The sequence below is a fragment of the Mus musculus genome, chromosome Y (genome assembly GCF_000001635.26).
Source record: "Mus musculus strain C57BL/6J chromosome Y, GRCm38.p6 C57BL/6J".
In the NCBI taxonomy this organism is placed as follows: domain Eukaryota; kingdom Metazoa; phylum Chordata; class Mammalia; order Rodentia; family Muridae; genus Mus; species Mus musculus.
The window spans coordinates 67,606,850-67,633,506 of NC_000087.7; the positions used below are offsets into that span (position 1 = coordinate 67,606,850).

The 26,657-nt window shown below is 35.8% G+C and overlaps 1 protein-coding gene across 1 annotated transcript; it reads right to left on the reverse strand.

The window, feature by feature from the left end:
* Gm20874 (predicted gene, 20874) lies at positions 1-24,619 on the reverse strand. The gene is made up of 7 exons (XM_017318714.1): positions 24,502-24,619; positions 19,103-19,169; positions 18,402-18,436; positions 3,380-3,497; positions 2,514-2,613; positions 390-488; positions 1-30 (listed from the first exon to the last, which is right to left on the reverse strand). The coding sequence occupies exons 1-7, from the start codon at positions 24,617-24,619 to the stop codon at positions 1-3; spliced, it is 567 nt and encodes a 188-aa protein (XP_017174203.1).
* Between the last annotated feature and the right edge of the window lie 2,038 nt (positions 24,620-26,657).

Genomic DNA, 26,657 nt, shown 5'->3' on the forward strand with positions numbered 1-26,657 from the left:
TTAGTACTTGGTCCCCAAGTTCATCAAAACCTAAAACAGAAAAGTACCTCTTATTAAATAAATTCCCAAGGATACAAATATGAAAGATTCTGTGCAGATGATGTATAGGGTAAAGGTTAAGGTCAGGATTAGGATTAGGGTTAGTGTTAGGGTTATGTTTAATAAAGCAGGATAATTATAGTGTTATTAAAGTATGAGGTACATCTGAGGTCAAATTCCCATTTTATCATTTCATAACTTTAATAATTCATACAAAGCCATTAGGATTTTATGGATAATAGCAGTCATTTCAGTAAGAAATAATTCAAAATAATAAGTAGTTAAAACTTTATGATTATTAAAACATATTTAGATTCCTAAGGTCATTTTATGGACCATGTGCAACATACCTCCATGGACTTCTCATGCATTTCTTTAACTGCTTCCAGGGTCTGGTTCTGACTACATTTGGACAGTTTCAATGCTTGTTGTTCTTTTTGACAACTATTCTACAAATGTAAAAGGAAAACCTTAGTATAACAATTCTGTTTATTTTTGTTGTTACTGCCATGCAACATGCATGTTAGTCTAACAATAAAACACTAAATGTATATCTAATACTAAAACATTTATGTGAGCAAAAATAATTCTATATGAAAGTTAAAAGGAATAGTTTTCCAACTGATTTAAAATTTTAACAACTATTTTGACTAAATATATATATATATATTTACAATAATATGAAATAACATTATGCTACCAATTGTGGGGTAGGAATTTTTTTTTAATGTGAAAGAGTTTTTCATAATGCACAGACTGGCCTTAGCCTCCCAAGTTCTTATGTTTATAGGCATGCACCATGTATACATGAACTCGGTAAAATCCTAGTCTTGGAAGCTTAGATTGGTTTTCTGTAGATTCCAATCTCAAGCAACACATAGAAGTAGTAACATAAAGTTCTCATTGTATTCTTTAGGGTTGCGCACAACCATGATAATTTGCATTTAAAAAAAAATTAAGACAAGCCCTTTACACCTTTTCACCTTGGGCTACTACAATCCTGTTTTGCCCTTTATTCACTGTGATCAATTTTTTACCTCACATTTGCACTCAAATCATCATAATTAAGTAAAATTACCTCTAATTTGGAATGCTTATCTTTAAAAAAAGTGCACCTGCATACATTTGGAGACAAAGGGTTAATATTGGGTGTCATCTTTGATTTCACAGTACTGTTTCAGAGACAGAATCTCACTAAACCTAGAGCTCATCATTTATGCTACACCTGGTGGCTACAAAGATCTGGAGATCTTCTTTTCTCTGAACTAAATCTGAGATTGGTTGTTTTAAAATGCTCACAACCACACCAACTTTTTTTTGTTGTTGTGGTGGTGGTTTGTTTTTAGTGTTGCTAGTTTGTTGTTGTTTATTTTGTTGTTGTTGGTGGTGGTGTGGGCATTCATCCCAATGCAGGGAATATAAGCTGGGGTCTCCATGCCTACACGGGAGAAAGATTACCAATTAAACCATCTTCCAGCCCTGTAAATCAATCTTATTGGGCCCACATGCAGCATATGACACATTTAGGGATCTTTTCTTCTTTAAAACTTTCCTTCACTCATGGTAGTTTTCTTTCTACCAGTGGTTCTCTTCCTTTACTGGCTCCCTCTCACCAGCTGCCATATGCAGAATTACAAATCTTGAAGTACCCTGCTGTTCTGTCTTTAGACTCCTTATTTACAGGGATGATCACTTTCCCTTGAAATGTCATCCAGAGTCCAATGTTTAAAAACTGTCTTCAATTGGAGTATTTATTATTTATCTTTAGTTCCTATCTCTTTCCAGAACTGACTCATAATGGCAGGTTCCTCAATGCCTTCTGAGGCAAGAATGAATTTGCTGTTCCTTTCAAATTGAATACTTTCCAAACTATTAACCAGTAAATAAAATAAAATGGTTAATATGATTATCGTTGTCTCAGATCTTACTTGGAAACCAGGTGATGACTCTACAGGTAGAGTAATGGAGACGTGATCTAAAATTGTTTGCTGATATTCTTCCACAGGAAAATTCTTCCAGGGCTGTTGAGATTGTTTGTTTCCATCCTCTGTTATTACTAAATCTTTACTAAATTTAGGACTGTAAGAACTGATTTACCAAATTGAGTTGGTTTTTTAATATAAACAACAGAGTCCAGGTGAAACCAATAAATAAGCTTTCTCTCTTCTTTGAACTCTGATATATTGTGTTTTTTTTTGTTTTTTTTTTTTTTGTAGTCACTGGTAATCATCTCTTGATCTTTCTGCAAATGTCTGCCTCTTGAAAACTTATGATCTGGTATACCATAAAATGCCTAGTCGTTTTCATTGATATAGTATGCAATCAATAGTTTATATCTCAGTAAGACTAGAACAGAAGCAAGGATAGATAGATAATGGAACTTAATTTAGTTTCATATGCTCAACTCAAGGCTAGTTGTTCCATTCCTACTTAGTAATACTAGGTTAAATATTAAGTTTTTTTATGGTACCAACCACTGATTTTTCTTTTTCTTCATTGAATTTCTGTACATCCATATCAGACTTCTGAAATGTAGTTATATACTGCTCACAAAATTTGTTGTTGATGTTCTTCCTGTAAAGCACAGTAACAAAAGCAGGCACATTTCATACCAATATGAAAAAGAACACTCAGAACAAATTCAATTGAACATTTCATACTATAAAAAGAAAAATAGCAGTATAAAATATCTAATGGGAAATCATTATAGATTTTTCCCCTAACATATTATCAGAGAGGTTTTCATTTACGTTTTAGCTTTTCAAAATTAAAGAAATATAAACACACACAACACACACGTAACACACACACACACACACACACACACACACACACACACACATATATATATATATATACATGTACAAAATTTAATTATATTTCAATGTGGTTTTTTTTCATTATTTTCTACCAAATATAAGTTCTAATTTATTTTTCATACATTGCCTTAGTAAAGACAGTGCAAAACATGTCAAATAAAATATACAAATTGTCTGCATATGTAATTGTAGTTGTTCCTTTTGAATATTGTTAAACATAATAATCCATAAATTACATTCCTAAGACTATGTGCAAGACTTCTGTATTTCCACAATGAATGTAAATTAAAATTTAAATCTCATTAACATTGACTTAAAGCAGAAAATAAAATTTTCATAGATTTCTATGAATTAGATTTAGTTTGCTTGAAGGCATGTTGTTATAGGGTTAACTGTTTAGACAAAATCAAAGCCACACATTTTTACTAAAGAATCAGACATGATATAATTTTTTTTAAACTGCAGCCACATATAATTTTTAAAATGATACACATTTGACCCTACAAATATAACAACTCTACCTCTCTCGTTCGTTCGTTTTGCAAAATCTTTCTAATTTCTGGTTGCTGCATTTGAAAGATTCTTTGACATAAGTTTCCATCCATTTTCTCTTTATGTGAAGCGTCTTATAAATGTCATCTATATTAAAAATAAAGAGTCATTTTGAAGAAAAATTAGATGATTCCATGTATTCAAGTAAAAATAGATATAGATAAATTTCATTCAATAATGCTATGGAAACTTAAAATTAAATGATAGATATCACAAACATGCTTCATACTTTAGAATACTTAGGGTTTGGTATGTTCAGATGAAGGATGTTCAACCTGTAAAGTCTACAGAAATGTTCCACAACATAGAAAAAAACAGTCCATGTATTTTGGATAAGAAATATCTAATCTTATCTGAATTTTAATTTCTGTAAGGAAAATAATTTTGAGCTTCAAGAACAGTTTTCAAAAGAACAAATGCACAAAAAAAAAGGATCAAAAGTATACTTAATTCTTCATAGGGAAACACTTTTAATAAAGGCTAATTCTTTTCCAAATCTAAAAAAGATGATGCAACTGAAAGAACAAACTTGACTGTAGAACTGTTAGACCCATTGTTTAAAATATTCAATTAAAATAAGAGGGCAACCGGTCATATTGGTTCCCATGTTAATCCTAGTATTCTGGAGGAAAAGGCAGAGAGATATTTGTGTGTTCCAGGTTAACCTGGTCAACATACTGAGTTCCAGGACAGTCAGAGCTACAAATGAGACCCTGTCAGAATCAAACCTGCGTTTGATTCCTAGCACCTACATAATGTGCACAAATATCTCCAACTCCAGTTCCAGGGGATGTGATGCCCTGTTCTAAATTCTGCATGCACCAGGTACATATGTATATGACTCACAGACATACTTATAGGCAAAATACCTATATAAATAAAAATAGATAAAAATGTTAAAATCTATGTTTAAAACAATGATCTCCAAGTTTTTTTTTAATCAAAATAAAATTATTTCTAAAGTGAATTGGTAATTATATTTCAGAACATATCCTTTAAAAAAACACTTGAAGAAAATTATGGTAGGAACTTTTGATCAGTAACTGCTGCAGTTCATGAAAATTGTAATGCTTCAGAAAATGTTTAGTACCTTTCTAGCATGCACAGTTAGCTTTCAGTAACTAGGATGAAGCTATATTTCGGTGTACATGTTTAATATTCTCACCATACATAGTACTAGACAAAATCAGATTATTAAATGATTATTCTGCCTCCTCTAAATAGAGCAAATCCTTCAGTTGAAAAAAAAATAATTTGGTAAAATGGGTAACTTGAAAGAAGCAAAATATTATTTTTTAAAAATATAATATTGTTTCATGGGGGTAGAGATATGGCTCAGCAGTTAAGAGTACTTCCTGTTCTTTGCAAAGGACATAGGTTTGGTGTCTAGCACTCATATGGTGGCTCACAACTATCTGACTCCAGTTCCACGTATCTGAAATAATCAACTGATATCTGAACAACAGGTACACATGTGGTGCACATATATAACTGTAAGCAAAACACTAATACACATAAATAAGTCCAAAAATAGGTATTAGGAGCATTGTTTAGTAAGCCATGTAAAGATGTTTTTTTTTTGTGTGTATGATCCTAGTATTGGAAGCTTAAGCAGGAGATTTCCAGTGTAAAGACTGCATAGGTTAAATAGGAAAATGCAGGCCAGCCTGAACTACATAATGACACCATATCTCAAAGACAAGTTACTGTCTTCTGAGAAAGCTCACTTAGCATTCAGTTACATATAATTTAAAACAGATACTTTAGAATCTGATTATCATTCTCTCATTGTTTAGTAAGTTGTCTTCCACTTACAGTTACATAATTCATTTCATAAAAAGAAAAAAAAAACAATGAAGGGATTGGAGAGATGATTCAGCAGTTAAGAGCACTGGTTCCCTTCCAGCTTTCTGAGATTGGAGTACCAAAACCCACAAGGTGGCTCACTACCTATAACTTCAGTTTCAGGGGATTCAAGGCCTTCATCTGGCTTCCTCAGGTACAAGACACACTAGTTGTGCACATACACACGTGAAAGAAAAAAAAAAAAAACAATAACCATAACATAAAATTTAAAAATAAGTTATAAGGGTTACATTAAAGAATTCAGTTTTGCACTGTGCCATATAAAGAAGGAAGCACAGAAGACTCCTAGAAAAGAAACTGACTTAATATAAAATTAGCACTGGATCAATGAAAATATGTTTCATGTACAGAATTTTGTATACATATCACTTAGCTATGAGTACATGGAACTGTGAAATTGTTTACATCTATTTTTTTTCCTTTTAAAATTCCTTCAAAGCTGTTACAAAAAAAGCCTCAGTAGTCAAGAGGGCCTACTGTGAAAAGAGGAGGTTCACAAAGTACTTTTTTTTTGTTTTTTAAGGTAAGTAATGTTACTTCATGCTTATCAAAGGATAATTCATCAAAGATGAACTCACAATTCTGAATATCTATGCTCCAAATACAAGGGCAACCAAATTCATAAAGAAATTTTACTAGAACTCAAAGTACATATTGTACCCCATATAATAATAGTGAGAAACTTCAACACCCCACTCTGAGCAACGCAGAGGTCCTGGAAAAAAAAGAAATGAAAAAGAGACACTGTGAAACTAATGAGAAGTTATGAAACAATCGGATTCATCAGATACATATATATGTATCTGTCACACACACACAGACACACACATCCAAACATGCACACATATATTGAAGCAAATTCACACACAGTTCTCACTAGATGAAGAGAAATTATTTGAAAAAAAATCAACAAACCTTCATGATAATAGTCTTGGATAGATTAAGAATTTTAAGCACATACCTAAATATAGAAGCAAACCAGAAGCCAACATCAAATTAAATGGAAAGAAACTTGATGCAATTCCACTAAAATAAGACAAGACAGGACTAGACAAGGCTTCTTACTTTTTCCCTACCAATTCACTATAGTACTACAAGTTCTAGACAGAGCAACTAGAAAACAAAAATTGGTCAAAGGAATAAAAATTGGAAAGGAATAAATCAAAATATCACTATTAGCAGATAATAAAATAGTATACTTAAGTGACCACAAAAATTCCATCAGAGAACCCATAAACCTGAAAAACAACTTCAGCAAAGTGGCTAGATATACAATTAACTCAAACAAAACAGTACCTTTCTTCTACTCAAAAGATAAACAGGCTGAAAGGCAATTATGGAAACAACACCTTTCAAAAGTCACAAATTATAGTTCCTTGATGTGACTCAAACCAAGCAGGTGAAAGATTTCTATGACAAGAACTTCAAGTCTCTGAAGAAAGAAACTGAAAAATCTCAGAAGATGGAAAGGTCTCCCATGGTCATAGATTAAGTTAGTAAAAATGGCTGTCTTCCCAAAAGCAATCTACAGATTCCATGCACTCTCCATCAAAATTGAAACTCAATTCTTCGTAGAGACAGAAAGAGCAATATGCAAAACCATTCGGAATATCAAAACTCCAGAATATCCCAAAACTATTCTCAACAATAAAAGAACTTCAGGGGGAATCATCCCTGACCTTAAGCTGTATTATGCAGAAATAGTGATACAAAAATGTATGGTAATGGTACAGAGACAATGCCTTCATGAAATGGAGAGATCTAAAATATATCATCCTGTGTGATCTCAAAGGAAAAAAAAACATGGTATGCACTCACTGATAAGTGGATATTACCCTAAAAGCTCAGAATACCCAAAATGTAATTCACAGACCACATGAAGCTGAAGAAGAAGGAAGACAAAAGTGTAGGTGTTTCAGTCCTTCTTAGAATGGGGAACATAATATTCCTGATAGGAAATGTGGAGATCAGGGCAGAGACTTAAGGAATGACCATCCAGATTCTGTCCAACCTTTGGATCCATCCCATATACAGAAACCAGGCACAGTCACTATTGTGGATACCAACAAGTGCTTGCTGATAGGAGCATAATATGACTGTCTCCTGAGAGGCTCTGCCAGGGCTTGGCAAGAACAGAGGCTGATGCTCACAGCCAACAATCAGACTGATCATGGGGTCCCCAGGGGAGCAGTTAGAGGAAGAACTGAAGGAGCTGAAGGGGTTTGCAACCTTACAGGAAGAACAACAATATGAACCGAGCAGACAGACCAGAGCACTCAGGGACTAAGCCACCAAACAAAGAGGGGCACCCATGACTCTAGCGGCATATAGAGCAGAGGATGGTATTGTCAGACATCAGTGGGAGGAGAGGTCCTTGGTCCTGTGAAAGCTCCATGCCCCAGTGTAGGCAAATGCCAGGGTAGGGAGGTGGAGTATGTGGGTGAGGGAACAGGCTCATAGAAACAAAGCAAGTGTCAAATGGAATAGGGATTTCCTGGGATTAAACCAGGAAATGGCTGATATTTGAAATGTAAATAAATACATACACACTCACACACACACACACACACACACACACACACACACACACACACACACACACACACACACACACAGATGGCTTTAACTGTGTCTTCAGGTGGGTTTACATCTAATCACAGGATGATCTAAATTTTTCCCATTCCTGCTAGTTTTTTGATAAATTAGAGTAAATGTGTCTGCATCTCAATCTCCAAATAAAATCATAGTTGCTCTTATCACAACCAAGCTCCTCAACCTTTTTCATCACAATATAAATCTAAGACAAATCTTAAATATAAAATTCTTCCTGGCTGGACAAATATTTTACTGCTACAGCAAGAAGCTCTGGTTTCAATCTTCAGGAATGAAAAATAAAAACCCCCAAAATTTAGATATAAAAAATAAAGAAGGCATGATTCCTCAGGCCCCATTACATTTCTGAGGCTGAGGACTTCAGGTACAAGGCCAGTCCAGGCTGCAATTGAGGTTTCAGACAATCCTGAGATATAGAGCTAGAGGTTACTTTCCTAAACCAAAACAACAAATAAATAAAGACAGCCTGGTCTGAATTATGTCTGAATTCCCAGCACTTCTGAGGCTGAGAGAAGCCTCTAGTATTTGAGGCAGTTTGGAACCTATATATAGAAATTTCGGCAATGTGGCATTTTCACAACACGTTAAAATGTAGACTGGTCTTCAGTTTCTTTTTAATAAATTCCTGGTGGGAAGCAGTTGCACAGAAGAGGGTTTTGTCTGTTTCATCCACTAAGTGAAGTCCAGTTTACTCACACCTCACATCCCCAGTCCCCAAGAATACTTTCAGGGTCTCCATTTCCTTGGCCTTCCTGATTTCTGCTAGGAGCTAGTCTGTTCAAACTCTTGCACTTAGAGTGAAGTTCTCAGTTTTTCTCAGCAGAGGCCTAAGTGGGAAAGGTCGATTGTGAACCTGGAAGTAGCAACTTCCTGAGTCCAGTGAGGGTCACCTAATCTCATTACTCCTGAAGAAACACCTCCAAAACTCCACCTTCATCCCCACCCAGACCCCTAGCTGAACCAGGATTAACCAACAGACAATTGACTACCTCCACTGAGACTTCATCCTACCATGATTCCTCAAGAATTTTGCTTCCTCAAGAACTCTTTGTAGCCACCATACTGGGTAACAGGGTTTGAACAGCAGGAAAATAATCTCAGCCAAGCCCATTGCTGATTGGCTGTGTTTGCACATGAGTACTAAGGGTAAGAGAGGCTCTTTCAGTCATCTGTGATTAAAGCTTCAAAAAGCGGGTAGTATTTTAACTTCCACTACTACCCAGAGGCTTTCCATTTTCTAAGTTTGCAATACTAACTTGAAAGTTAAAATAAAATGAACTCCAAAGACGACTCTCCTACTTTGTTTCAGATGAAGGGACTGTTCTATGTAACTCTACATTGTTTTTTGGTTTGTTTGTTTGTTTTGTTTTTTTGTTTCTTTTTTTTTTTTTGGTTTTTTTTTTAAACTAAAGTGTTTTTGCATGTTTGTATTTATATAACATGTATGACTAGTTCCCCTAGAAACTAGAATAGGATGCCAAAATCCCTGGATCTAGAATTAAAAATGATTTTGAGAATTATGTGGGTTCTAGGAACTAAACCTTGGTTCTGTACAAAAGCAACAAGTGTTCTTAATTTCTAAGCCATCTTTCCATTCCTATCCTGTGTGTGTTTTAAGGTGTGCTGGACCATTTCTCACGATAGATGTTTAATTTTACTATATAATGGAGAGTATAAAAAATGACTTTGTTAATGTTGTCTATTTCCAGAAACAGAAAAACAAACAAACAAACAAACAAAACAGCAACAAAAAAACATAATTTTAATGGATTGTGTAAATCATAAATAGTTTCAGGATAAAAATGGAGTGTATACATTTCAGTATATGGGTGCATAAGGAGGCCAGATATAGACATCTGTTTTATTCTCAATTATATTCCAAATTTCTTTTTCATTTTCAGTTTTTTTTTTTCAAGTCAGGGTTTATCTGTATAGCTCTGGTTAACCAGGAACTCACCCTGTATACCAGGGTGGCATCAAAATCAAAAATCTCCCTGCCTCTGCCTCCCAACGTCTGGGATTAAGGCATGTGCCACCACTGACTGACCCAACTTAAAACTTGAGATAGGTTCTCTCTGAATATGCAGCTAACCAATGCCACTACCTCGGCTAGCCAGCAAGCTGTCTCCACCTACTCAGCACTGGTTGGCAGCCTGCATTTTAGAAGTGGATTCTAGGCCCCCACTTTTATTTTCAAGAAAAACATTTTACTAAAACAGCCATCTCTCTAGCCACTCTTCAAGGTTTGTTCTGTTGCTATAGACACTGCAATTTTTTGTTTGTTTGTTTTTTGTTTGTTTGGTTTCTTTTTCTATTTCTCTAATCATGCCTAAGTTTAGGCTCCAAAAATGCTTAGTGGTGGTTTTGCTTGTTTCCTTACAACAGCAAATTGGTTTTCTTGCTCACTTTACAATTTGCAGCTAATTTGGCACACTGGACGAACTGACATTTCATTTACTAGTCTTATTGCTGTGTTTTGTTTCTCTGGTGCTTTTTTTTTTTTTTTTTTTTTTTTTTTAATTTGCTGGGTTTGTTTTTTTTTGCTGGTTTTTTGTTTTTGTTTTTGTTTTCACCACTGAAGATGAAATTTATAACTTTTAATGGTGCTTTACCACTGAGCTACATCTTTAGTTAATCTTTAGTTTTGAATGTTGGATGAGAAGTTATCTGTGTGTATTTTTTAACGAAAACTATAATTTCTGTGAAGCCTACAATTATCCCCCTATGCTATAGGTTCTATAGAGATCTGTTTCCCTCGTTTGGCCTCTTCAAGAAACAGGGAAATATTTCTAAAACACATACCTCCAGATTTATCCAACATACTGCCTACTTCATGTCTGTGAAGACAGAACAATAAAAAATTAAAGCAAGAAATATAGTAGACTGGTAGGCCATTTTTTTTACCACACACAAAACTTTACACAGAACCTTCTTTAATTTTTTATAATAAATATATAATGTTTGGTTTGGAACAAATGTCATATGCATATAAAATATATGGTGGACTACCAACTTGAACTTGGATTATTTACTTTTAACAATTCATACGTTTACACCCCACAAGGAGTTTATTCATAACTCTCCCACAATTGCCAAGACCCTTTTTTCCCCCAGATAGTCCCCTACTTATTTTTATGATGTTTCTCCTTTTCTTTGAGTGTGTCAAAGATCACATGCAGGTGGTCCTATTGTATGAGTTCCTATGTGTTTGTGATCACAAAGTCTAAAGGATCCCAAGCTGGGCTTGAACTTAACATATATCAGCATCTGACATTGAAATGCTGATCTTCCTGAATCTAGTTTTCCAGTGAAGGTAACACAAACACTACTTTTGAAGTACTCTATTGAACTGGCAAAAAAAAAAAAAAAAGAAAGAAAAAAAAAAAGAGAAAAAAAGAAAAAGAATTGAAAATATTACCCCATGTCTTCAACTCCTTTTACTTGAGGCGATATATTTTCATCTTTACCAATTGCTGGATTATTTACTGTATTGACAATAGAAAATGTAAACATTTGAAAGTATGCAATATTAGTAATAGTTAATAAAGTACTATCAATTTGAATTTCTTTGGAAAAACTGCCCATTTTGAGTTTTTGAAACAGATTTTAAAAATTAAGTAAAATTAAGTACATCCAGGAAATCTAGGACACAAGGAGAAGAAAAAACATAAGGATAACAGGTGTATATGAGAAGTAAGATTTCCAAATTATAGGGCCAGTGAATATCTTCAACAAAACTATAAAAGAAACCTTTCCTAACCTAATGAAAGAGATGTCCATGAACATACAAGAAGCATGCAGAACTCCAAATAGTTTGGACCAGAAAAACAACAACAAAAACAAAAATCCCTGCCATCATATATTAATCAAAGCACCAAATGAACAAAACAAAGAAAGAATATTAAAAGCAGTAAGGTAAAATGGTCAAGTAACATATACAGGAATTCCTATCAGAATTACACCTAACTTCTCCCCAGAGACTATGAAAGCCATAAGATCCACGGTAGATATCATACAGACACTAAGAGAGCAGAAATAAGAGCCAAAGCTATAATATGCAGTAAAACTATTTTACCATAGATTGAGAAAACAAGGTATTCCGTGAAAAAACAATATTTACACAATACCTTTGAACAAACCAAACCCTTCAAGGGATAATAAAGGGAAAACTCCAATATAAGGAGGGAAATCACATGCTAGCAAAAGCAAGATATTAATCTTGAAGTAAACCTAAAAGAAGATAGCTACATGAACAAAATTCCAACAAAAATAACAGGAAGAAACAAAGACTTTGTCTTAGTATCTCTTAATATCACCATATTCTATTCACCAATTAGAAAGAAATAGACAAACAGACTGGATGTGTAAGCAAGACCCAGCATACCAGAAACAAACCTCAGGGACAAAGACAGACATTTCCTCACAGTAAAAGGCTGGAAAACAATTTTCTAAGCAAATGTTCCAAAGAAACAAATTTGGAGTAGCCATTCTAATATCAAATAAATTTGACTTTCAACCCAATGTTATCAAAAAAGACAAGGAGTGACACTTCATATTCATCAAAGTTAAAATTTACCAAGATGAATTTTCAATTCTAAACATTTATAGTCCAAATGCAATGGCATCCATATTCATATAAGAAACTTTAGTACAGCTCAAAATGCACATTGCACCACACACAATAATAGCAGAAGACTTCAACAACCCTCCTCATCAATGGAAAGATCCTGGAAAGAAAAATTTAAAAAAAGACACAGTTAAACTAACAGAAGTTATGAAACAAATACATTAGTTGATATCTATAGAACATTTTATTCTAGAACAAAAATTGTCCATTCTGCTCAGCACCTCATGACGCCTTCTCCAAAATTAACAATATAATCAGTCACAAAACATGCCTCAACAGATATAAAAATATCCAAATAATCTCATACATCCTATCTAATCACCAAGGACTAAGGCTGATCTGAAATAATAATATAAATAATTGAAAACCCATGTACACGTAGAAGGTGAACAAAAATCCAGTCAGTGATAAATCAGGTAGGGAAGAAATAAAAAAAAAATAAATGTAAGACTTTTTAGAGTTTAAAAAAAAATGAAGTTACTACATACTGAAAGTTGTGGAACACAACTAAAGCAGTGTTAAAGGGAATCTCATAGCTCTGAATGCCTCTAAATAGAAACTGGAGAGAAGATACAGTAGTAGGTTGACAGCACACCTAAAACCCCTTGAATAACAGGAAGGAAATTCACCCAAGAGGAGTTGAAGGCAGGAACTAATCACACTCAGGGCTGAAATCAAACAAGTGGAAACAAAGGAACTATAACATAAAATCAAACAAACTAGGAGCTGGACCTTTGAGAAAGTCAACAAGATAGATAAAACATAAGCCAGACTAATTACAGGGCACAGGGAAAATATCAACATTAACAAAACCAGTAATGAAAAGGGAGACATAACAACAGATACTTAGTAAATCCAAAAAAATCATCAGATCCTACTATATAAGCCTGTAACTTAGCAAAAGTGGAAAATCTGGATGAATTGGACAATTATCTAGACAGATGTCAGGTACTAAATTTCAATCAGGTTGAGATAAACCCTGTAAACTCTCCCATAATCCCCAAAGAAATAGAAGCAGTCATTAAGAGCTCCCCCCTCAAAAAAAAAAAAAAAAAGCCCCGTATCTGATGGGTTTAGTACAGATTTCTATCAGGCTTTCAATGAAACACCAATACCAACAATCTTCAATCTATTATGCAAAAACAAAAGAAAATGAACACTACTTAATTTGTTCTATGAAGCCACATTTACTCTTATACCCAAACCATACAAAAACCCAATGAAGACAGGATACTTTAGACCAATTTAACTAAATAAATATTGATGCAAAAATACTCAATAACATCCTGTTAAACACAATCCAAGAACACATCAAAATGATCATCCTTCATGATCAAGCGGCTTCATCCCAGGGATACAGGAATGGTTCAATATATGGGAATCCATCAATGTAATCCAATATGTAAAGAATCTCAAGGAAAAAAAACACAGTATTATCTCATTAGACGCTGAGGAATCATTTAAAAAAAATCAACACACCTTCATGATGAAGTCTTGGATAGATTCAGAAAGCAAGGCCCATAACTAAACATAGTAGCAAACCAGGATCCAACATCAAAATAAATGGAGAGAAACTCGATGCAATCCCACTAATATATGACAAGGCTTCCCACTCTCTCCCTACCTATTCACTATAGTACTAGAAGTTCTAGCCAGATTAAATAGACAACAAAAAGAGGTCAAAAAGTTAAAAATTGGAAAAGAACAAATGAAAATATCACTATTAATAGGTAATAAGATAGTATATTTAGTGACCCCAAAAAATCCTCTAAAGAACCCTTAAGCCTGAGAAACAACTTTAGCAAAGTGATTGGATATACAATTAACTCAAATAGATCAGTAGCCTTCCTCTACTCAAAGGATAAACAGGCTGAAAAGGAAGTTATGGAAGCAACACTCTTCACAATAGTCTCATATTTTAATACCTTGGTGTGACACGAAAAAAGCAAGTCAAAGTTCTGTAGGACAAGAACTTCATGTCTCTGAAGATAGAATTGAAATTCTCAGAAGATGGAAAGATCTCCTATGGCCATAGATTGGTGTCCCAAATAATTTAGTAAAAATGTCTATCTTGCCATAAGTAAGCTCTGATTCCATGCCCTCTCCATCAATATTCAAACTTAATTCTTTATAAAGATAGAAAGAGCAATATGCAAAATCATTTGGAATAACGAAAATCCAGGATATTGTAAAACTATTCACAACAATAAAAGAACTTCAGGGGGAATCATCCCTGACCTCAAGCTGTATTATAGAGAAATAGTGATAAAAATGTATAGTGACCATAAAGAAAAAATGACTTCAGGAAGTTCACACGCAAACGGATATGTCTAAAGTATATCATCCTGTATGAGGTAACACAATCCCAAAGGAAAAAATATGGTATGCACTCACTGATAAGTGGATATTATCCTAAAAGTTCAGAATACCCAAAATGTAATTCACAGACCACATAAACCTTAAGAAGGAAGAAAAAAGTGTGCATGTTTCCGTCCTTCTCAGAATGGGGAACAAAATACTACTGGGAGGAAATATGGAGACAAAGTGCAGGGCAGAGACTGAAGGAACTACCATTCAGAATCTGCCCCACCTGTGGATCCATCCCGTATATAAACACCAGACCCTGTCACTATTGTGGATACCAACAAATGATTGCTGAAAGGAGCCTAATAATGCTGTGTCCTTAGGGGCTCTGCCAGAGGTTGGCAAAAACAGAGGCTCATGCTCACAGCCAACAATCAGACTGATTATGGGGTCCACAGTGGAGGAGTTAGAGGAAGGACTGAAGGAGCTGAAGGGGTTTGTAATCTTACAGGAAGAACAATAATATGAACCAAGCAGACCGCCCCCCTCCCCCCAGAGCACTCAGGGACGAAGCCAGCAAACAAAGAGGGGGACCATGGCTCCAGCTAAATACATAGCAGAGGATGTCCTTGTCAAACATCAGTGAGAGGAGAGGTCCTTGGTCATGTGAAGTTTGGTGTCCCAGTGTAGGCAAATACCAGAGCAGGGACATGGGTGTTGGTGGGTGGGGGAACATGCTCATAGAAGCAGAGGGAGGGTGGAATGGTAAAGGGAATTTCTGGGGTGAAACCAGGAAATGACTAATATTTGAAATGTAAATAAACACACACACACACACACACACACACACACACACACACACACCTAATATGATGGCTTTAACTGTGACTTCAAGTGGGTTTACATGCAATCACAGGATGATCTAAATTTTGGTCCCATTGTTGCTAGGGTTTTGATAAATTAGAGTAAATGTGTTTGCATCTCAATCTCCAAATGAAATCATGGTTGCTTTTATCATAGCCAAGCTCCTCAATTTTTTTCATCATAATACAAATCTAAAGCAGATCTAAAATATAAAGTTTTTCTGGCTGGAAAAATATTTTACTGCTACAGCAAGAAGCTCTGGTTTCAATCTTCAACAAGGAAAAAAGGAATAAAAAACAAACAAACAAACAAACAAACAAAAAAAAATTTAAATATAAAAAATAAAGAACACATATTTCCTCAGGCCCAGGTACATTTGTAAGGCTGGGGACTTCAGTTTCAAGGCCAGTCAAAGCTGCAGGTGAGGTTTCAGACAATCCTGAGATATAGAGTTAGAGCTTACTGTCCTAAACCAAAACAACAAATAAATAACAACAACCTGGCCTGAATTATGTCTGAAGTCCCAGCACTTCTGAGGCTGAGAGGAGCCTCTGTATTTTGAGGCAATTGGAGCCTATACATAGAAATTTCGGGAATCTGCCCTTTTAACAACAGGTAGAGGTAAATGAAGACTGGTTTTCAGTTCGTTTTTAATGAATTCCTGGCAGGCAGCAGCAGCTAAAAGAAGGTTTTAGTCTGTTGGCTCCACTAACTGACTTCCAATTTACTCACTCCTCACCTCCCCAAGCCCCAAGAAGACTTCCAGGGTCTCCAATTCCCTGGCCTTCCTGCTTTCTGTTAGAAGATAATTCTGTTCAAACCCCTGCCCTTAGCGAAGTTCTCTGTTTTTCTCAGCAGAGAACTAAGTGGGAAAAGTTGATTGTGAGCCTGGAAGCAGTACCTTCCTGAGTCCAGTGAGGGTCACCTCCTCTCCTTACTCCTAAAGTAACACCTCCACCCCTCCACCTTCTTCCCCACACAGGCCCCCAGCTCAAACAGTATTAATCATCTTTCAACAGACAATTGACTACCTCTACTGAGACTTCTCCCTACCATGCTTCCTCAAGAACCTTGCTTCCACAAGAACTCGGCTTGATGACTACCACAAAGCATACTGGGTAACAGGGTTTGGATAGCGGGAAAACAATCTCAGCCAAGGCCCTTGCTGATTGGCAGTGTTTGCACATGTGTACTAAGGGTGAGAAAGGCTCAATCAGTCGTCTGTCATTGAAGAGCAAAAAGGAGGTAGTATTTTAGCTGCCACTACTACCCAGAGGCTTTCCATTTTCCAAGTTTACAATACTAACTTGAAAGCTAAAATAAAACGGATCCCAAACAAGACTCTCCTACTTTGTTTCAGATGAAGGTGCTGTTGTTTGTAATTTTCAATTGTTTTATTTATTTAAGTAATTTGTTTTTGCATGTTTGTGTTTATAAACATGCATGTGTGGTGCACATAGAAACTAGAAGAGAATTCCAAAACCCATGGATATAGAATTAAAAATGGTTTTGAGCCATTGTGTGGGTCCTAGGAACTAAAACTTGGTTCTGTCCAAGAACAACAAGTGCTCTTAATTTCTAAGCCATCTTTCCATCCCTGACTTTGTGTCTTTTAAGGTGTGCTGATCATTTTTCTTGAAAGATGTTTATTTGTACTATACAGTGGAGATTACAAAATTATAACACTTTCTTAATATTGACAATTTGCTCATAGAGAAAAAACAAAAAGACAAAAACCATCATTTTAATGGATTGTGTAAATCAGATAAAGAGTATTGTAAAAAACTGATGCATATACATTCCAGTATAAGTATGCATAAGAGGGCGACAAATAGACATTTGCTGCATTCTCAATCACATTCCAACTTCCTTTTTTTTTTTTTTTTTTTTTTTTTCAAGGCAGGGTTGTAGTCCTGGACCTCACCCTGGTTACCAACTGCTGGGATTATGGCATGAACCACCTCTGACTACCCAAATTTAAAACATGAGACAGATTCTCTCTGAATCTGCAGCTCACCAATGCCACTAGCCTGGCTAGCCAGCAAGCTGTCTCCAACTACTTTTCACTGGGTTGCAGCCTGCATTTTTAAAGCCGATTTAAGACCCCCTCCTTAATTTATATACTTTCAAATAAAGCACGTTACCAAAACAGCCATCTCTCTAGCCCCTCTGAGAGGTTTGTTCTCTTGTGGTAGCCACTGTATATTTTTTTTTTCTTCTCTAATCATGCCTAAGTTTAGGCTCCTAAAATGCTTATTGCTGGTTTTGCTTGTTTCCTTACAAGAGCAAACTGGGTTTCTTGCTCATTTTACAATTTGCAGTTAATTTGGCAAACTGGACAACCTAAAATTTCATTTGCAAGACTTATAACTGTGTTTTGCTTGTTTGGTAGGATTTTTGTTAATTTGGTGCATTTGTTGGTTTGTTTGGGGTTTTTATTGTTATTGTTTTGTTTTGTTTCTTTGTTTGTTTTTGTTTGTTTATTTTTGCCACTGAAGATGAAACTCATCACTTTTAAATGGTGATTTACCACTGAGCTACATCTTCAGCTAATCTTGCATTCTGAATGTTTGCTGAGAAGTTATCTCATATGTGTTTTAAAGGAAACTACAATTACTGTGAACCCAAAATTATCCCCTTTTGCTATACAGTCTAGAAATCTGATGCCCTCTTCTGACCTCTTTAAAAAACAGGCAAATACCTCCAAAAACACATACCTTCAGATTTATCCAACATACTGTCTACTTCATCTCTGTGAAGAAAGGAAAATAAAAAATTAATGCAAGAAATATAGTGGACTGGTAGGCATTTTTCTTACCCACACAAAACTTTAAAAAGAACTTTCTTTTAATTATTTATAATAAATATATAATGTTTGGTTAAGAACAAATGTCATATATATATATATATACACATATATATATACATATATATATATGTATATGTATATATATATATATATGTATATATATATACATATGTATATGTATGTATATATATATATGTGTATGTATATATATATATATATGTATATATTACATGGTGGAGTATCAAAGTGATCTTGTATCCTTTACTTTTACCAATTCATACATTTACACCCACAGTAGTTTATTCATTACTCTCCCACTCTTGCTGAGACCCTTCTTCTTGCCAGATGGTCCCCCTCTTATTTTCATGATTTTTCTCCTTTTCTTTGTGTGTATATCTTGGAAGATCTCAGGCAGGTGGTCATATTATACTAGTTGCTATGTGTTTGTTATCACAAGGTCTGAAGGACCTCAAGCTGGGCTTGAACTCAACATATAGCAGTGTCTGATTTGTATTGCTATCTTCCTGAATCTACTTCTCCAGTGAAGGTAATACAAACACTACTTATGAAGTAATCTATTGAGCTGGCAAAAAATATTGAAAATGTTACCCCATATCTTCATCTGCTTCTGCTTGAGGCGATATATTCTCATTTTTATCAAATGCTGGGCTCTTTACTGTATTAACAATAGAAAACAGAAACATTTGAAAGGATTCTATATAAGTAATAGTTAATAAAGTACTATCGATTTGAATTTATCTGGAAAAACTCTCCATGTAAATTTTTGGAAGAGATTTTAGAAAGGAAATATTTACACCGAGAAAATCCAGGACACAAGGAGATGACAAAACTTAAGGGTAATAGGTATCAATGACAAGTAAGTTTTTCAAATTTAGGGACAGTGAATATATTCAACAAAATTATAGAAGAAAACTTCCCTAACCTAAAGAAAGAGTTGCCTATGAATATACAAGTAGCCTACAAAACTCCAAATAGTTTGGACCACAAGAGAAATTTCTTCCATCATATAGAAATCAAAACTCCAAATGCATAATAAAAAAAAAAGAAAAGAAAAAGAAGAATATTAAAAGCACTAAGGGAAAATGGTCAAGTGACTTATAAAGGAAATCCTATCAAAACTATACCTAACTTATCCCCAGAGATTATGAAAGCCATAATATCCAGGGCAGATGTCATACAGACCCTAAGGGAAAAGAAATGCCAGACAAGGCTACTAGACGCATCAAAAAATTTTACAATAGATTGAGAAAACAAGGTATTCTGTGAAAAAAACGATATCTACACAATATGCTCGAACAAATCCAGCCCATCAAGTGGATAATAATGGGAAAACTCCAATATAAGGAGGGAAATTACACTCTAGAAAAACCAAGAAATTGATCTTGAAGCAAACCTAAAGAAGAAAGCTACATGAATCACATTCCAACTCTAACAACAAAAATAACAGGAAGCAACAACTACTTTTCCTTAATATCTCATAATATCAGCGGACACAATTCACCAATAAAAAGACATAGAATAACAGACAGGATGTGTAAGCAAGACCAAGCATACTAGAAACAAATCTCAGGGACAAATACAGATATTACCTTAGAGTAAAAGGCTGGAAAACAATTATCCAAGGAAATGTTACAAAGAAACAAGTTGGAGTAGCCATTCTAATATCAAATAAATTCGACTTTCAACCCAAAGTTATCAAAAAAAAAAAAAAGAGGAGGGACACTTCATATTCATCAATGTTAAAATTTGCCAAAATGAATTCCCAATTCTGAACATTTATACGCCAAATGCAATGTCATCCACACTCATAAAAGAAACTTTAGTAAAGCTCAAAAACACACATGAATAGAGCATTAAAAGAAACCTTGACTAAATTGGTTTTAGAGACCTGCAGAAAAGATTATGCAGCTCTTTTTCCCTTCACCTTGTTCTGAGTATGGAACACCACAGGGAAATTTAAACTTACACCATTCGAACTCCTCAACTGGGGACCCCCCCCCCTTTAACAGAAGCAGGTGGAATGTTTGACCCTCATGTTTCTTTTTCAGAACTCCCACTAGCTCACTTGAAGGACCTACAACTGGTCAGAAAAGATGCCTTGGAAATGTTGAAACACAATAAAAAACTTAAACAAAAACAAAAAAAAACAAAAAACATACGAACCAGAAACCATCTTGGTGCCACATAAATTTCAAACAGGAGTACCTGTCCTGGTCTGGTGCCACCATTCTGGCAAACTTGAACTCAGATCAAAAGGACTTTCCCTGATGATTCTCACAAGCCCTGCTGCCACACCTCCAGCATGTGCCCAGTTCTGGCATCCAGCCTGCCATGGCCCACTGGCCTGGCACTGCTCACACACAGTGGGCACTGCACAGGAACCTCCCTCCCTCCCTCCTCCCAATGGCAAGAGGCTCTTTTGTCTCATTCAATGGGCTTCTGAGGTTCTCAATCTTACATATCCTAAAGCTGTGACCTCATGTTGGCTTTGTTTGGCAGCTGGGCCAGAGGTTTAATTTTCTAACTTATAAGATCAGAACTATGTACTAGAAGGAGTGGGAAATGTGAGACCACAACTTAGAGCGTTTCTCCCTGGAAGGTAAAGCACCTGGACATTCTCCAAGATTGTTTTCCCTGATTTATAAAAATACAGCCAGAAAGAGACTCTATGTTCTCTACAGCCACCAAAAATCCTTTTGGTTTCTGAGCCTTACAGCTAGAGATTCAAAATTGGAGTTTTGACAAGGACATCTGGGCAGAGAAGAACACTCCTCCCATCTCTTCCCAACTCCTCCAAACTCTCCTCCCAACTCATCCCAATTCCTCAGCTAGCTAATAAAAACCTTCTTCTGTCACATCTCAGAGTCATACGCCCCTGCCCTGCACAGTGGAAGGAGTTTGTCCTTAGCTAGCTGATAATAAAACCTCTTGCAGTTTGCATCAGGTGTGGATTTCTCTCAAGTCATTGGGGTGCTGGCCAGCTCATCCCGGGACTTTACTGGACTTGAGAGGAGGTCCATCTTCGGGGTCTTACACATGGAGACCTAATACCAAAACTCTTCAAACTATTATGCAAAATCAAAAGAGAAGGAACACTATTGAATTTTTCTATGAAGCCAGATTACAATTATATTCAAACCATACAAAAACACAATGAAGAAAGGAAACTTCAGACCATTTTCCCTTATGAATTTCGAAGCAAAAATACTCAATAAAATCACTGCAAACCAAATAAAAGAATACATCAAAACGATCATCCATCATGGTCAAGTAGACTTCATCCCTGTAATGCAGGGATGGTTTAATATATGGAAATTTGTCAACTTAATCCACTATAGAAACAAACTCAAAGACGAAACCAACATGATCACCTCATTAGATGCTGAGAAAGCATTTGACAAAACACAACACCCATTCATAATAAAAGTCCAGGAAAGGTCAGGAATTCAAGGCCCATATCTAAACATAAAAAAAAAAAATACAATAGACAGCAAACGAGTAGGAAACATTAAACTAAATGAAACAATCTCATTAAAATCAGGGACTAGACAAGGCTGCCCACTTTCTTCATACCTATTGAATATAGTAGTTGAAGTCCTAACCAGAGCAATTAGACAACAAAAGGAAAACAAATGAATACAAATTGGAAAGGAAGAAGTCAAAATATCACTATTTCCAGAATATATGATAGCATGTATCAGTGACCCAAAAATGCACCAGAGAAATCGTAACCATATATATGACTTCAGTGCAGTAGGTGAATATAAAATTAACTCAAACATATCAGTGGCCTTTCTCTACTCAAAGGAAAAAGAGGATGAGAAAGAAATTTGGGAAAACTCACCCTTCACAATACTCACAAATAATATAAAATAGCTTGGTGTGACTCTAACTTAGAAAGTGAAAGATATATATGATAAAAACTTCATGTCTCTGAAGAAAGAAATGAAACAAGATCTCAGAACATGGAAAGAACTCCCATGCTCATGGATTGGAAGGATTAATATAGTAAAAATGGCTGTTCTGCCAAAAGTAGTTTATAGATTCAATATAATCCCCATCAAAATTCCAACTCAATTCTTTACTGAGTTAGAAAGGGCAATTTACAAATTCTCCTGGAATTTGAAAAAAACAAACAAGCAACAACAACAACAACAACAAAAAACCAACAACAACAACAACAACAACAAACAAAAACCTGGTATAGGAAAAACTATTCCCAACAATAAAAGAACCTCTTGTGGAATCACCATGCCTGACCTCAAAGTGCACTACAAAGCAATTGTGATAAACACTACATGGTACAGGTATAGTGGTAGACAGGTAGATAAATGAAATAGAACTGAAGTCAGAGAAATAAACCTTTAGTCACTTGATCTTTGACAAAGGAGCTAAAACCATCTAGTGGAAAGGAGACAGCATTTTCAACAAATGGTGTTGGTTCAATTGGCAGTTCGCATGTAGGAGAATGTAAATTGATCTATTCTCATCCCCTGTGCAATGCTCAAGTCTAAGTCGATCAAGGGACTGCACATAAAACCAGAGACACTGAAACTTATAGAGGAGAAAGTGGGGAATAGCCTGGAATACATGGGCAAAGGGGGGATATTCTTGAAAAAAAATACTACCAATGTCTTGTGCTATAAGATTAAAAATGGACAAATGGGACCTCATAAACTGATAAGGTTATACCCAGAAGTTCAAACTTGTAATAAGGAAACATGCTTCACTTTGTCCATAGCAGCCTTTTGTATAATAACAAGAAGCTGAAATGAACCCAGATGACTCTCTTTAGAGGAATGTATATAGAAAATATGGCACATTTACTTAATGAATTACTACACAGCTATTAAAAACATTGAATTCATGAAATTTTTATACAAATGGATGGATCTGGATGATATCTTCCTAAGAGAGTTAACCCAATCACAAAAAACACACATGATATTCACACATTTATGAGTGGATATTATCCCTGAAGCTCAGAATAACCAAGGTAAAATGTGCAAAACCCATGAAACTGAAGAAGGAAGACCAAAGTGTGGATATGCCGTTCCTTCTTAGAATGGGGAACCAAATTATCATGGAGGGAGTTACAGAGACAAAGATTGGAGCTGAGAATAAAAGAATACAGAGACTGCCTCACTTGGGGATCCATCCCATATACAACCACCAAATCTACTGAAGATGCCAACAAGGGATTGGGTGCAGGAGAATGATATAGTTGTCTCCTGAGAGGATCTGCTAATGCCTGACAAATAAAAAAGTGGATGTTCACAGACATCCTTTGGACTTAGCACAGGGTCCCCAATTATGGAGCTGGAGAAAATACCTAAGGAGCTTAAGGAGTTTGCAGGCCCATAGAAGAAAAAACAACATGAACTAACAAGTACCCCACAATTCCATGGGATTAAACCACCAATCAATGAAAACAAATAATGGGATATATGATTCCAGCTTCTTATGTAGCAGAGGATGGACTAGTCAGGCATCAATGGGAGGAGAGACACTTGTTCCTGTAAAGATCCTATGCCCCAGTATGGGGGAATACCTGGGTTAGGAATTGGTAGATGATGTGTTGGGGAGATGGGGGAGAGGGGAGAGGACAGGAGATTTTTTGGAGTGGAAACTAGAAACGGGGATAATATTTGAAATGTAAATAAGGAAAAGTTATAATAGAAAAAGAAAGGAAATAATTTATTTGCAAGTTTTATGAAATAAATTCATGTTTGGCAAACATATTATACGAACAATGTTCATGTCTTTTCTTGAGGCGAAATCAAGAAAGTTCTTCTCTCTCAACATATGCTGATATAGTTCCAAGAGTAGGTTTATGTGCTGCAAAACCTTGTATATAGGAATAGAGAGATATAGGTAAAATTAGAAATGAAGTATATGTAAACTCTTAACAAAGACTTCTTCCATTTCAGGTGACTAGGTAAAGTCTAATGAACTGCAGGACACAATTAATACTGGAAATGCGATACCTTCCGAAAGAGCCTCCTCTGAAACTTTTATGTCATCGTCCTCATCATCAAAGTCCAAAAGTAATAAGTAACCTTCCTTTGGTATCACCTTCAATTTCTTAAGAGCCATTCTTCTCATAAGAACACAGTAGTCTTCTTAGTTTAAAAAAAAAACAATAAAAATAAAAAGGAAAAAAAAGAACTTAGTTACCTGATTAAAAATTATCATTTAAAAAATTAAAAATAACAAAAAATCAAATAATAATTTTAGCTCAATGAAAGATCATTTCTTTTTTTACTTAACATGTATATTTTTAATCAATTGCCTTTATCAGAGAGTTCTGTGTACATATTCAATATGGTGATGCATATATATATATACACTTACCCGTACCATTTCCTCCGTGTATCCCATTTATCATGTCCCTCTCCCTCACAACTTGTTTTAAAAACTTCTTTAACTCACTTCTTTAAAAACCTCCTTTAGAACCTAAATTATTAGTCTGCAATTTCTCAGTTTAAAAAGAGACAAAAACTGGCCAACCTTCAACCTATGAGTCCTCCCCTCCTCCCAAAAAACGATGAGCAACATCCTTTAACCTTTGAGGTATCTGAATTTTGGTCCTATCTCCCACAGAATATTTTTAAACAAAACATCAGCAATTCTGTTTACCAGTTTATCTCAGTCTAACGTAAACTCACAGTTCTATCCAGAAAGATAAAGAACATGGTAACTGTATATTCATATCAAAAAGATCCACCACTAAGTCTACAAAAAAACATGAACTACCACCACCACCCACACAGAAAGACCTTATATTGGAGAAATTAGGGATTTGGGGAAGCCGAGGATTTCAAACATCTGAAGATTGTAAGTTCAAGGCCAGGCCAAGCCGGGCCAGCTGAAACTACAAAGATAGATCCCATCCTACAGAAACTAAACTGAGAGAAAAAGCTGAACTTGGTGGTGCAAGTCTTTAATCCCAATACATGGGAGACTGAGACAGAAAGATCTGTGGTCAGAATCCATCCCCAATGACTTATGAATCTCTTACAATTATCTCCTCTTCTTCTTTTCATTCATCTTCCTATGCCATTCTACTGTCTGCAATGTTCATACAGTCTATACCAAAGGAACACACCATAGAGAAGACAATGAGGAGGGAGGAATCCTCAGTGTGTTTCTAAGGGATCCTGAAGATCACACAGGACAATCGCCAAGGCATCTCACCAATGGCTCCCTGTTCCCTGACCCACAGTCCTGCAGCTGGTTCTCTGATCCTATCCCCAGGCCCCAAGCTTTTCTCTTCCAAGGGTTCCCAATTCTCTATGGCCCTGACCTGTTCGATCCTCTTCCATGAATACGGTCCTCCACCTTCCATTCACCCTCAGATTCCACAGGAAATGGCGATCAGGAGGCTTTTCCTCACATAGTGGCCTCCTGGGCCTGAGATTCCCCACCCTGTCACACCTCGATTAACTGTCCAACAACCCTGATCAGGGCAGACTATCACTTACAGCTCATCTAAGAGGAGAACACCTTCCAAACCGCACCCTTCTGTGCTTAGCTCCTCAATGGCAAAAAAAAAAAAAAAAAAAAAAAAAAAAAAAAAAAAAAAAAAAAAAAAAAAACGTTGTCAGGGGCCACACCCAGACAGAAGCCTCAGAGGATCCTTTGTGATGCCAGCTGGAGCAAATAGGTCTCACCAAAGGACTGTGCTGATTGGCTGAATACACCCTGCGCATGCGTTCACGGAATACCAAGTACTTTGAAGGGAGTTTTTAGAAGGTGGGAGTAATCTACTGGCTTTAAGACAAATGATTTCCAGTTTGTTGGTTGACAAGTGCTTACAAACTTGAAAATCCAGAACAAATATGTAACATATGAAATACAGCAAATGGCTCTACTTAATTTCAGCTGTAGAGGCTCTTGTAAGCATTTTTGGTTTTTTATTTATTTATGTGCATAAACATTTAATAATGTGGACTTCTGCATGTACACACGCACACCAGAAGAGTCTATGCTGCCCTAAGAGTTCAGAAGGGAACATGCAGATTTCCTACAACCCCTGGTACTCTCCTTTCTCTACTTTCCTAGTCCTCAGCTTGATAGAAGAGTGTGCTAGGCAGTGCAGGCCCTCTCTCTCTCACTTATGTGCTTGGCCACTCAGGCCCAC

What these genes read in the sequence shown, in the direction of transcription:
- Gm20874 (XM_017318714.1), bottom strand. Translation starts at nt 24,619, where the DNA reads ATGAGAAGAATGGCTCTTAAGAAATTGAAGGTGATACCAAAGGAAGGT. An exon ending in TATGTTGGATAAATCTGAAG is followed by an intron (nt 3,498 to 18,401) that starts GTATGTGTTTTT and finishes TTTTTAATATAG; the next exon opens with ATGACATTTATAAGACGCTT. An exon ending in TGCATGAGAAGTCCATGGAG is followed by an intron (nt 31 to 389) that starts GTATGTTGCACA and finishes TTTCTGTTTTAG; the next exon opens with GTTTTGATGAACTTGGGGAC.